Source organism: Elaeis guineensis, chromosome 4 (assembly GCF_000442705.2).
Source record: "Elaeis guineensis isolate ETL-2024a chromosome 4, EG11, whole genome shotgun sequence".
NCBI lineage: Eukaryota > Viridiplantae > Streptophyta > Magnoliopsida > Arecales > Arecaceae > Elaeis > Elaeis guineensis.
In genome coordinates, this window is record NC_025996.2 from 134,613,196 (window position 1) to 134,625,954 (window position 12,759).

A 12,759-nucleotide genomic window follows, 5' to 3' on the forward strand; every position below is an offset into this window, starting at 1 on the left:
ATGAAATCACGAACTAGCATTCGTGAGGAACTGATTAGACGGGAGCTTCGTGTGGACGATCCGCAGAGGTCAGACACTAGTGTGGCTGCGATGTGAAGATCAGAGCTCCCCGACGGTGATCAAATTGCGGTGATCGACTATCCACAAAAGGTGATGTGTTCTGAACACAGTACAGTAAAAAGTTTACTGTTTCAAATTTGAATTTTAAATTTAAATGCATGCTGTTGTATCATATTTAGATCCTAGTGTAGGGTTAATTAGTATTAATTAATAAGATTAATTAATAATTTCACTGTAAAATAGTAATTTTAAAAAAAAATTTAAAATTATCATTTTGTCCCTGCACTGAATTTTCGCTTCACTGTGGGTGCGGTCGAGCTCTCAAGGGTAGGCTAGGATTGCATCTATCATCCGATTCTGAAAATTAAAATTATAGCTATTCTAAATTTATACTGAAAATCAAAATATCAATGAAAAAAATAGTTGGAAAAACTTAAAGCTCCTGGCTCCCCATCGTCCACTCTCCTGACCGTCGCTGGTGGATCTGCTGGTAGATCTCGATCCTACCAGAAAGCTCACCACTCCTACATCTCTCTGTAATTTGATAATAATTAATAAATTTTTTTTTAAATAGTTAAAGAGTTAAAATAAATTAAATAAAAATTACTTACCATCTACTTTATATGACGAGCGAATGGTCTCGAACCTCCACAATGCGAGACGGTCTGTCTCATCCAATTTGTGGCATTTCGAAAATATCGATCCTATATAGTTAACAATCAAATTAGTAAGAACTAACCAAATTTAAGAATAAATGATTCAATTATTAAACTCTAAAAAAAAGTTGGATGCTTAACCTGATATGCTGGGTCCTCATATCATGGCTTGACAGCCCAGTCCTCGATACTGATGCTGTTATATGGCCGCTGCCGTGCTACCTCCATCCCCTGATCCTCCACTACAGCATACAGATGAAAATAGAGAGATATACCCGGATCCAATCCGAATCTCGATTCGGATCCGGATCGATTCTTGATCCAGATCCCAACCTTGATTCGACTCGGATCGTGATCCAGATCCTGGATCGGATCCTGATTTGAATCTCGATCCGCTTCCGATCTGAATTTCAGATTAGATCCGAGTCGAACCAGATCAGATCCTAGACCGGATCTGGATTCAGCTAATCCTAGTTAATATATTAAATCATAATCATAATAAAATACAGAAATTAAACAAGCAAAAGTATTAAATTATAACAAGCAAAAGTATTAAATTATTACAAGCAAAAGTATTAAATTATTTTTTTAAAATAATATTTTATCATTTTTTTAAAAACATAACTATTTTCATTGCAAAAAATAATTTATTTTTAAATATTTTATTTAATTTATCATTATTAATTTTTAATAGTTATTATTATTATTATTATTAATAAATATTATTTTTTTAAAAAATAAATTTTTTTATTTTTTCTCTTTTCTTCTCCCGCATGCCACAACCCCCCACCATTATCGCTCTCCAGCCCGTCACCCCTGCCCCCACCCCCCACGGTGCCCCTCCAGCCCCCTACCCCTCATGGCTCCCCCCCATCCTCCGCCTCACCGTGCATCACCTCCACCCCCTGGCCCGCCCTACTCGCGGCCCCAATAGCCTTCTTGTCCTCCACCCCACCTCCTGACCCGCTCTGCTTACGGCCCCCACCCCCCATCCTCTGCCCCATCTCGCGTCACCCCCACCTCCTAGCCTGCTCCACTAGTGCCTCATACCCTCGTGGCCCCCATCTCCCCATCCTCCGCCTCACCTCGCATCACCCCCATCCCCTGGCCTGCTTCGCTCGCACCCTCCACCACTTGCAGCCTCCACCCCCACCCATTCTCCGCCCCACCCCACCCCACGTCAACCCCACCCCCTGGCCCGCTCCGCTCATGCCCCCCACCCCTCACGGCCCCCACCCCCTCGTCCTCCACCCCACTCCGCATCACCACCACACCCTGGCCCACTCCGCTCGCAGCCCCCCTCTCCTCCCTTCCTTGTGGAGCCAAAAGAAAAAAAGGGTTTACCTCGTAGTGGCGGCAGCAGCAGCAGCTGCGGCTGCGGTAGTGATGACAGAGAGAAAGATCAACAGTGATGGCGGTGATGATGGGGGCTCGCTCGCCAGTTGGTGGAAGCCCAGAGGGGGGGAGAGGGTTTCGCACGGGAGAGGGAGATCGTTTCGTGGGAAGTGACGGGCAAACGGAAGTGATGAACATGATTTTAATAGAACTTTTAGCGATGCAATATTTCTGTCGCTAAAATAATTATTAGTAATAGAAATTTTTTTCCATTGCTAATAATTTTTATCAATTTTTTTTTTCTAAAAATTTTTCTCTCTGAAAAAAAATTAATCAAAAAAATTTTCAAAAAAATAATTTACAATGAAAATCAGAATTTCTGTTGCTAATAACAGTTATTCACGATGTAAACAAAATTTACGTCATAAATAATCTATCATTTATTTTTTTTTAAATTTTTGATTTTTTATCGATTATTTACGATGAAAACTTTACATCATAAATAATTTAATTTATGATGTAAATCGTATTTACATCATAAATAATACTTATTTGCGATATAATTTTTGCATAGATAATAATTGACTTATTTATTTTTTTAATTTTTTTTTGATTTTTTATCGATTATTTTATGATAAAAATTTTGTATTGCAAATAATTTAATATTTATGAAGCAAAATTTGTTTCCATCATAAATATAAATTATTTGTGATGATAATTTTCGTAGCAAATTATTTCATCATAAAAATTTTATTTTCTTATAGTATAATTTTTTTTTATTTTTTTTCTGAATATGATATAATTTTTAAAATTTAAAATTTATTTTCATCATTCATTATCTAAATAGTTATCGTTAGAATATCTTCACGAAAGACCACCTCGATCCGGTAGCCCTAGCTATATCGATTAATAAAATTTGATTTCGATGGTCGCGAACGATCATATGATGATCTGATAGATAGAAACTACTAATGAATTCAAAAATTTATAATGATGATCTTGATGATATTTATAGCATGCTATCAAAATTTTATTTCAATCAGACATCATTATCATAGTAAATTTAGCACAGGATTATTTGGATCGTTAAATAAAAGATGAGTGATCAAAAGGCCAAACCGCGTCTGATTGTAAGATAATTTTTTTAGATAAATGATCTTTGCTACTATTTTGATTGTTTGTATAGTGATGATCGTAAAATTCAAACCACATATATATGGACCATCCAAAACTATATGTCCCTCGATACTCATTCTTCGAGTTCTTAAGTAATTATACTTGTGCTTTTGTAAGCTCTACTTAATATGGATGGCTTATATATGTACGATTTAGATTTTATGATTACCACTATATAGATGATTAAAGTAGTAGTAAAGATCATTTATCTAAAAAATTATCTTATAATCGAACGCCATTTGATCTTTTGATCACTCATTTTTTATTTAATGGTTTAAATTATCTGTGCTAAATTGACTATGATAATGATATCCGATTGAAATAAAATTTTGATAGTGTACTCTAAATATCATCGAGATTATTATTGTAAGTTTTTGGATCCATAGGTAGTCTCTATCTATCAGATCATTATGCGATCGTTCGTGACCGTCGAAATTAAATTTTATTGATCGACATAGCTAGGGTTACCTGATCGAGACAGTCTTTTGTGATGATACTCTAATGATAATTATTTAGATAACGAACGGTGAAGATAGACTTTAAATTTTAAAAATATATTATATTCAAAAAAATATAAGTAAAAAATTATATTTCGTTACAAAATATATTTACGATCAATTTTTCAGTTGTAAAATTTTAAAAAAAATTACAACCAAAAAATCGATCGTAAAATACTTAAATTTTTATCATAATTAATAATCAATTATTTACGACATCAAAGTTTTATCGTAAATAATCTGTCATTCATTTTTTTTAAATTTTTAATTTTTCATTGATTATTTACAACGAAAATTTTGCATCGTAAATAATTAATTATTTACAAGATAAATTTAATTTATATCATAAATAAAATTATTTATGATAAAAAATTTTCATCGTAAATAATTTACCATTTATATTTTTAAATTTATGATTTTTCATCAATTATTTGAGATAAAAAATAATTTTCATGGTAAATAATTTATTATTTATGATGTAAATTTTATTACGTCACTAATACGTATATTTGCGATGAAAATATTTGTATCGTAAATAATTTTATTATTATTATTATTATTTATAGTGTAGACTCCGATTAATAACTCCTAACAAGTTTTTTAAGTGAGACTTTGTGAAATGGCATCAACATTGACTCGTGACTCGTATGATGTAAAGGACACTGCAGTATGGAGCCTTTAGGGTAGACCATGTGATAAGTGTTTGTGATTAGTGCTATTGAATCCTTTCTTGATGAGAATGTCAGACTTTATGGGGGTTATTCGAGTATCCTTGCAGGCATGTATTTTGTCCATGTCTAGTATTGAAATATCTTAGGTATTTAAACATGTCAAGGGCCCTAACAAATAACTGTTAGCTTGCTTTTTAGATGAGATCTTAGGTTGTTATATATATAATGCTTTGTGACTAATATGACCATGTATAGTTAGTTTAGACATTTAGAACCATTGTTTCCCATGCCATGGTCTGCAATCCAAATTGTCTCTACTAATATTGCATATAATCCCCTAATCTTAATATTGTTTCCACATAATTTTCTCTTGTTGTCAGCCATGATGTTGATGCGAGCTTGGGGTTCTTTTTCATGCTTCTTCAAGAAGAATTTATAATGTCATGCTATAAAATGTCATTAAATATGTTCAGGGAATTCCCCAATGAGCTTTCAAAGATTATCAAATGTGTTGCGGCCAATCCCCTCGTCGCCTGATCGTCGGGAACGAGTGCCTGCAAAAGAAATTCGCACTGACTGAAGGTGACTCCGGCGGAGACCCTCCGACGGTCAAGTCAGAGAGGAGACTAGGCAATAGTAGAAAAGAATCAAGAAGCTCAGCGAGAGAGAGGGAGGGAGAGAGAGAGTAAGCCCAAAGGTTTCGAAAGGACCTCCTCCAGCATTGTTGCCTTCTCCGTTTTATAGTAGAGCGCGGCATGGCGCCGTCATTAATGGCGCAGACAATTGGAGAGTTGTCAGATCGTCGAAGACTGTCAGAGTCACCATGGGGCTGTCAAATCATCATGGGGCTGTCAAATCACTAGGGTTGACCCCTGTCTAGGGTAGGACGACGTCCTAGGGCGGCTATGCCGCACGCCTCTGTCAAGACGGACGGCCTTCGGGCAAGAGGTCCAAGTCAGCTCTCCGACACTCAGAGTTGTCCAGCTCATGATACTGCTCGACTCTGATCGACGGTAGCCCGATCTCCAGCGGGATCATTGCTTCCGTTCCGTAGGCCAAGTTGAAGGGGGATTCTCTGGTTGGGACATGGGGCATCATTCGGTATGCCCACAGGACAGAGGGCAGTTCCTCAACCCAGAGGCCTCTGGCTTCATTCAGTCTGGTCTTCAGTTCATGTAGAATGGTTCGGTTGGTTACTTCCACTTCACCGTTGGACTGTGGATGTTCGACTGAGGTCAGCCTGTGCACGATATGAAATCTCGCACAAAAATCTCTGAAGTTCTGGTTGTCGAATTGTCGTCCATTGTCGGTGATAATGGTGTGTGGCAATCCGAACCTGAAGATGATGGACTTCTGGACGAAGTCTTCCATCTTCCGCTCGATGATTTGCACCAGAGGTTCGGCTTCCATCCACTTAGTGAAGTAGTCGATTGCGATGACTATGAACTTCCTTTGGTCAGATGCTGGAGGGAAATGACCGAGTATGTCGATCCTCCATCGGGCGAAGGGCCACGGGGCGACAATAGGGGTGATTTGGCTGGCTGGTCGGTGTTGTATGTTGGCGTACCTCTGGTACGGCTCACACCTCTGAACCAACTCAGCCGCATCCTTCCTCATAGTAGGCCAGTAGTAATCCCACCGTAGGACTTTATAGGCCAAGGATTTGCCCCACAAGTGACTTTCGCAGATCCCTTCGTGTACTTCTCTGAGTGCGTAGTCCGCGTCAGTCGGTCCCAAACACCTCAGCAGGGGAAGGAAGAACGACCTTTTGTAGAGTCGGCCGTCCATTATCACATATTGGGAGGCCGCCCATCGGAGTCGTTTGGCTTCCGTGGGGTCTTTGGGATTAGTTCCGTTGGTCAGTTACTGAATGATCAGATCCATCCAGCTCGGCTCGGTCGCCAATTGCAGCACCTCCCCAGTCTTGTTGATGCTTGGTTGCTCGAGACTTTCTATGAGTGTCCGACCCAAAGTGCCATAGTCGGATGTCGCGAGCTTGGAGAGTACGTCGGCCCGAGCATTTTTCATCCTGGGAATGTGGGAGATCTCGAAATGCTTGAGGTGTGTCACGAGATCTCTCACCTTCTGGAGATATTTTACCATGGTCGGGTCTCGCACCTCAAAGTCACCTTTAACTTACCCCACGATCAGCTGGGAGTCGGAGAAGACTCTGAGGCTGTCGATCCCAAGCTCCTTCACTACCCTTAAGCCAGCGAGGAGTGCTTCATACTCGGCTTGATTATTGGAGGCTTTAAAATCGAATCGGAGGGCGTACTCGATGACCACTCCCTCTGAGTTGGTGAGCAGAAATCCAGCCCCGCTCCCCCGAGCGTTGGAAGCTCCGTCGATGCGCAACACCCAGGTAGACCCGGGGTCAGGTTCGAAGGTTGCAACTTCTCCGAGGCTCCCGCCTTTCGATCCTTGGTCGGTTGTCAGGCACTCCGCAATAAAGTCAGTTAGGATCTGGGCTTTCAGAGTAGGTCATGGTCGGTACTGAATGTCGAACTCACTGAGCCTCATTGCCCATTTCGTCAGTCGTCCCGATGTGTTGGGGTGGTGCAATATCGCCCTCAGGGGCTGGTCGGTGAGGACCACAATGGCGTGCACTTGAAAATGCGGATGAAGTCGTTGTGCAGACACGATCAGGGCGAATATCATCTTCTCCATCTTTGAGTACCGAGCTTCAGCACCGTGGAGCACTTTGCTGGTGTAGTATATAGGTTGATGGATTCGGCTCTCATTTTCTCGGACGAGCACCGAGCTAACCGCCTCAGGGGAAGTGGCCAAATAGAGGTACATCATCTCTCTGACTTCTGGCTTCACAAGCAGTGGCGGGGAGGCCAGGTACATTTTTAGGTTGTCAAAGGCCCGCCGGCACTCATTCGACCAAGAGAAGTCCTTCACCTGTCTCAGGGTTTTGAAGAACGGGAGGCATCTTTCAGTCGATCGAGAGATGAATCGGCTGAGTACGATGATTCTTCCGTTCAACTGCTGGACCTCCTTCTTGGTGTCCAAGTGCCGCATGTCGATGATTGTCTTTATTTTCTCAGGGTTAGCCTCGATTCCTCGTTGAGAAACGAGGAACCCGAGGAACTTTCCTGAAGTCACCCCGAAGGTGCACTTATTCGGATTCAGCTTTATCTGGTGTTGTCGCAGAGTGCGAAAAATTTTTTCGAGATCTCGAACATGATCTGTAGTCTGCGCACTCTTTACCAGCATGTCATCCACATACACCTCCATGTTGCGCCCGATTTGATCTTTGAAGACCTTATTGACGAGTCGCTGGTAAGTGGCTCCGACATTCTTCAGTCCGAAGGGCATTATCCTGTAGCAGTAAAGGCCCTTGGCGGTCACGAAGGCTGTGTGCTCCTCGTCTTCGGGCGCCATCCGGATCTAATTGTATCTGACAAAAGCATCCATGAAGCTAAGCAGTCGATGGCCGGACGTCGCGTCTACCAGCTGATCAATTTTTGAGAGTGAGAAGCTATCCTTCGGGCAGGCGCAGTTTAGGTCGGTATAGTCGATGCAGATCCTCCAGCTCCCGTTGACTTTTTTCATCATGACAACATTGGCGAGCCAATCGGGGTATGTAATTTCTCTGATGAAGCCTGCCTCGAGTTGCTTGTCCACTTCCTCATCAATGGCCTTCTGTCTTTCGGGAGCAAAAGATTGCTTCTTCTGCCTCACCGGCCTCATTGCTGGGTTGATGTTGAGTCGGTGAGTCATCGTCTCCAGGGAGATGCCAGACATATCTGCTGTCGATCAAGCGAATACGTCGGCATTGGCCTTCAGCAGCTCCACTAACTGCCGTTGCTCGGGGTCAGGTAATTGAGACCCGACCCAGACCACTCGTTCGGGATTCTCCGTTATCGGGATGGGAACAAGCTGTTCGGCCGGTTCACCCCATTCTTCCTCTTTCCGTTGGTCCAACTTGGAGACCGTCAGGGAGCCCTTCAATTCGTTGCTTTGAGCAGAGATCTGGAAGCATCGTCGAGCAAGTTGTTGATCCCCACGCATCTCCCTGACTCCATTTTTGATCGAAAACCGAATCAGCAGATGATACGTCGAGACTATTGCCCTGAGGGTGTTTAGTCCGGGCCTTCCAAGTATGGCGTTGTAGGCCGAAGGTACTTGGACTACCGCAAAGGTCAAGTGGGCTGTGCTTTGTCGTGGTTCGGTTCCAGCCGTCACGGGCAAAGTAACTTTCCCTTCCACCGTGACAGCATCTCCAGCAAAACCTATCAGGGGTGTAGAGACTCTTTTGAGCCGGTCAGCCGACAGTCGCATTCGAGAGAAGGTCGAGTAAAACAAAATATTCATCAAACTTCCATTATCAACAAAGATCCTTCTTACATCATAATTTGCTATTGTTGCCGAGACAACAACAGCATCATCATGGGAAGTTTGGATACCCCGAATATCTTCATCTGTAAAAGTAATTACATCGTCTTGGCGCAGCTTCTTTGTTGGCTCCCCTTCAGCAGTCGTCCCCGGGCCTAGTCGTTTGGAGATCATGTTGATAACCCCGACCGTAGGCTGGTTATTCGTTGCTTCTTCAGTCGGCTAGGGTCGTCGGTCGGTGACGGGCCGAGTCGGCGGTTCCTCCGAAATTTATCGAGATACCCTCGATGTATGAGGGCCTCAATCTCATCTTTGAGCTGGATGCACTACTCGATGTTGTGGCCATGGCCCCAATGAAATCGACAGTATTTTCGTCGGTCGAGGCCCTTTGCCTTCAAAGACGGTGGCCGTCGCAGATATTCTTCCCCTTCGATCTCCATCAAAATCTGCGCATGAGGAGCAGAGAGAGAGGTATAGGAGTCATACCTGGGATGCGTCGGCCTCGGACTTCGCCGTCGAGGCGACCTCGGGCTCTGTCGCTGGGGTGAGACCCGTTTGTCGGTCGGGGGCCTGCTAGGCTCGGTAGGGGCCCGACCCTTCCTTTGCTTCTCCTTCGGGCCCTTGGCCTCAGTCAGGCACCGATCGGAAGCTCCTTCGTCCGCGCGCATGTATTTGTACGCGCGCTCCAGCAGTTCGGCGTATGTCCGGAGGAGGGTCTTATCCAAGGAATATGTAAATCGGGACCCCCTTAGCCCCCTCTTCATGGCTGAGATAGCCATGTCTTCGTTGAGGTCCTGAACCTCGAGCGTGGCTGTGTTGAATCACGTCACGAAGTATCGGAGCATCTCATTTTCTCCCTGTTTGAGGGAAAAAAGGCTGTCTGAGGTTCGCGGCGGCTTCCGGCTGGTGCTGAAGTGGGCTACGAAAGAGTGCTCAAGCTATCCGAAGGAGTGAATACTTCCTGAGCGGAGGCCGGAGTACCAGGCCCTAGCGGCCTTGCGAAGTGTAGTGGGGAAGCTGATGCAGAGAAGAGCATCGGTCGCCCCTTGGATCGTCATGAGAGCCTTGTAGCTCTCCAGGTGGTCAACTGGATCGGTGGAGCCGTCATAGGGCTCCACATGGGGCATTTTGAACCGACTAGGGATCGGCTCGTCAAGGATGAGTCGGGAGAGAGGTTGGGCAGTCTGGAAGTCGATGTCATTCGAGGACTTCTGTCCATCCACCTGCAGTTGGGCTAGTCGACGGTCGATTTCTTCGAACCTGCATTCGTAGTCATCGGCCCGTCGGTGCTGAGAGACCCCAGGGGTGGAGTCTCCTGACGAATCTGAGAGGGAGGCAGACGATGTTCGCGGTTGCTTCTCCTTCCTTGCTCGTTCCAGCTGGGAAGGAGACGGCCGTCGAGACCGATGGGTATCAAGCCGTGGCCGCCTCTCCTCCTCTCGGTGGGAGTGCTGTGACAGTTGCTCCCGAGGAGGGGATGGAGATCGATGCGGGCGTCGGCGGCTGCTCCTGGAGGGCATCGGATGTGCCGCCGGTTGCTCCACCAATGAGTGCGGCAACCGAGTTGGTTGTTGTTGAAGGCTCTTGACCGCGTCCGTCAGCACGGTCATTTGTCGCACGATCGCCGCGATCTGCACCTCCGTGGTCACCACAGGATGCGGAGAGCTAAGTTCCGCAGTGAAGGGTGGAGGAGAGGCCTCTTCCCGACGGGAAGAATGCCTCGCCGATCCGGTGGCCCTCGATCGCTGAGCCCTGATTCTTATCATTTCAAAAGGGTGTTTCGAGTTTTGTGGGGGTCATGATCCCTGTCGATCGTCCCCCTACCTGGCACGCCAAACCTGTTGCGGCCAATCCTCTCATCGCCTGGTCGCCGAGAACGAGTGCCTGCAAAAGAAGTCCGCACTGATCGAAGGTGACTCCGGCGGGGACCCTCCGACGGTCAAGTCAAAGAGGAGACTAGGCAATAGTAGAAAAGAATCAAGGAGCTCAACGAGAGAGAGAGGGAGGGAGAGAGAGAGTAAGCCCAAAGGTTTCGAAAAGACCTCCTCCAACATGTTGCCTTCTCCGTTTTATAGTAGAGCGCGGCATGGCGCTGTCATTAATGGCGCAGATAATTGAAGAGTTGTCAGATTGCCGAAGACTGTCAGAGTCACCGTGGGGCTGTCAAATCACCGTGGGGCTGTCAAATCACTAGGGTTGACCCCTGTCTAGGGTAGGATGACGTCCTAGGACGGCTATGCCACACGCCTCTGTCAGGACGGACGGCCTTCAGCAATCGTACGGCATTTGGAGGAGCCGACCGACCATACGCTGGCACTTGGTCGTAGGATGTCGGGTGAGGACCCAGGAACACCATCGGCTGGTGCGGCGCATCGCGGGGATCGGACGTCGGTCACCACCCCTGATGGTCGGTCTGATACGTTGCCAAAGTTGGGGGTCGGGCCGTGTCGTTCGGCCAGTCGGGGATGGAGAGGGCCTTTCCGACCGACATACCTTCGGTTGGCCGGTGCAGTCGGTGCGGTCGGCAGAGTCGGGTACCGGTTAGGCCGGCCCGATGGTGAGTCGGCGTGAGAGTGATCGGTCGGTATATCCCAACAAAATGTTATATTTTGATAATAACCTACACACCAACCATCATCGGTCGCATAAGAATGATCATCCAAGTCTATGTGACAATCACGATAATTGACAAAAAAGTGAGGGGATATAAGATACAATCGATCCATTAGATAAAAGGACCAATACAAACTAATTGGGAATGACAAACATATGCTCCAGATTGGATCTTCCACACTCATGGCTTGATACTAGTCCTAGTCCTAATTCTTAAAAACATGGCTGTGATAGCCAGATTTGCTATCATGTTGTAGAGTGTGTGAAACTGGCCATAAGTTGAGATGATATCTAAATAAGTTTTCCTATTTGATACAATATTTTTATAAATATACGTAATATAATTTATAGATATTCCAAGTTGGTTGGACTGGATTTGAAATGAAAGCCCTAGAAATCTAGTCGGGTTGATGATTTGATTACTGATGCCCCCCTTAGAAGTCTCTTCCTCCGCGCTCTCCTTTCTAAGGCTGAGCAAATAATCGAAACTCGAAGAAACTCACCCAATCCGACCCAATAAACATCAGTTTTGGTTGGTTGAAAGAAATAAATTGGATGGAATCGGATTGGAGTTTATAAAAAATAGATTATTTACGATCGGATTTGGTTCCTACATTTTTAATCTGTATGAAATTGAACCCAATCGATGTAGTATGTCACAAACTCACTTTCATTTTGGACGGCATCATTTAGACTTCAATATTTCACTACTTCGTTTAAACTTTATTCTGAAAGTTTAGATTTTTTTTTGTATTAAATTGACAAACAAAAAAGCAAATAAGCTTAAGTGGGTCAATATTGGATTTAAAATCAATATTGGGTCAATATTGAAGCTCAAACTGATACAACCCATCCGAATCTACTGCAAACCATTCATTTCAATTTTAAACAGTTTATATATGATAAACGATCGGCAGTGAGTTAAATTTTTTTCAATCCGATTATATTCAATCGGATAAAATTTTTTTTTCAACCCGATCGAATTCGACCCATACTTAACTCTACTCCTCCCCTCCTTTTGCATCTCTCTCTCTCTCTCATCCATCATTAATGTGGTACTCTGCCATGCTCTAGATGTGATTTGGGCTGGGCTGGGTAGTTGTTAAGCTTTGACCATCTAGTTGGACTCGGGTTGGGATACCAGGCTTAAGGTTCGACGGGGCGAGGCCGAAATCAAGCTGGTTTGGAAGCCATTAAATAATGCTTAGGCCCAGCTTGAAGCCTTAAACCCAGCCCGGCTCAGTACTTGTCCATGTTCACTAATAATAGGTGTATGAATAATAATTATTATTTTCTAAAAAAGGAATAACAATTATTATTAGACATGGTTCGAAATAATTTTTATTCATCCAAAATAATGATTGATACTTAACTTTTGCACTATTAGCTAAGTAGGATGATAGTATTTTT

At 44.3% G+C, this 12,759-nt stretch overlaps 1 protein-coding gene across 1 annotated transcript; it reads right to left on the reverse strand.

Annotated features, from left to right (window-relative positions):
• Positions 1–5,316: 5,316 nt before the first annotated feature.
• On the reverse strand, positions 5,317–6,012 carry LOC140857406 (uncharacterized). Its single transcript, XM_073256204.1, has 2 exons — positions 5,963–6,012; positions 5,317–5,635 (listed from the first exon to the last, which is right to left on the reverse strand). Exons 1-2 carry the CDS (start codon positions 6,010–6,012, stop codon positions 5,317–5,319), a joined length of 369 nt encoding a protein of 122 aa, XP_073112305.1.
• Positions 6,013–12,759: the final 6,747 nt, after the last annotated feature.

Bases quoted from the DNA above. Each gene is read 5' to 3' on its own strand.
- LOC140857406 (XM_073256204.1), bottom strand. From the start codon at position 6,012: ATGAGGAAGGATGCGGCTGAGTTGGTTCAGAGGTGTGAGCCGTACCAG. The intron at 5,636-5,962 runs GTACGCCAACAT...TATCGTGCACAG, and splicing joins AGGTGTGAGCCGTACCAGAG to GCTGACCTCAGTCGAACATC.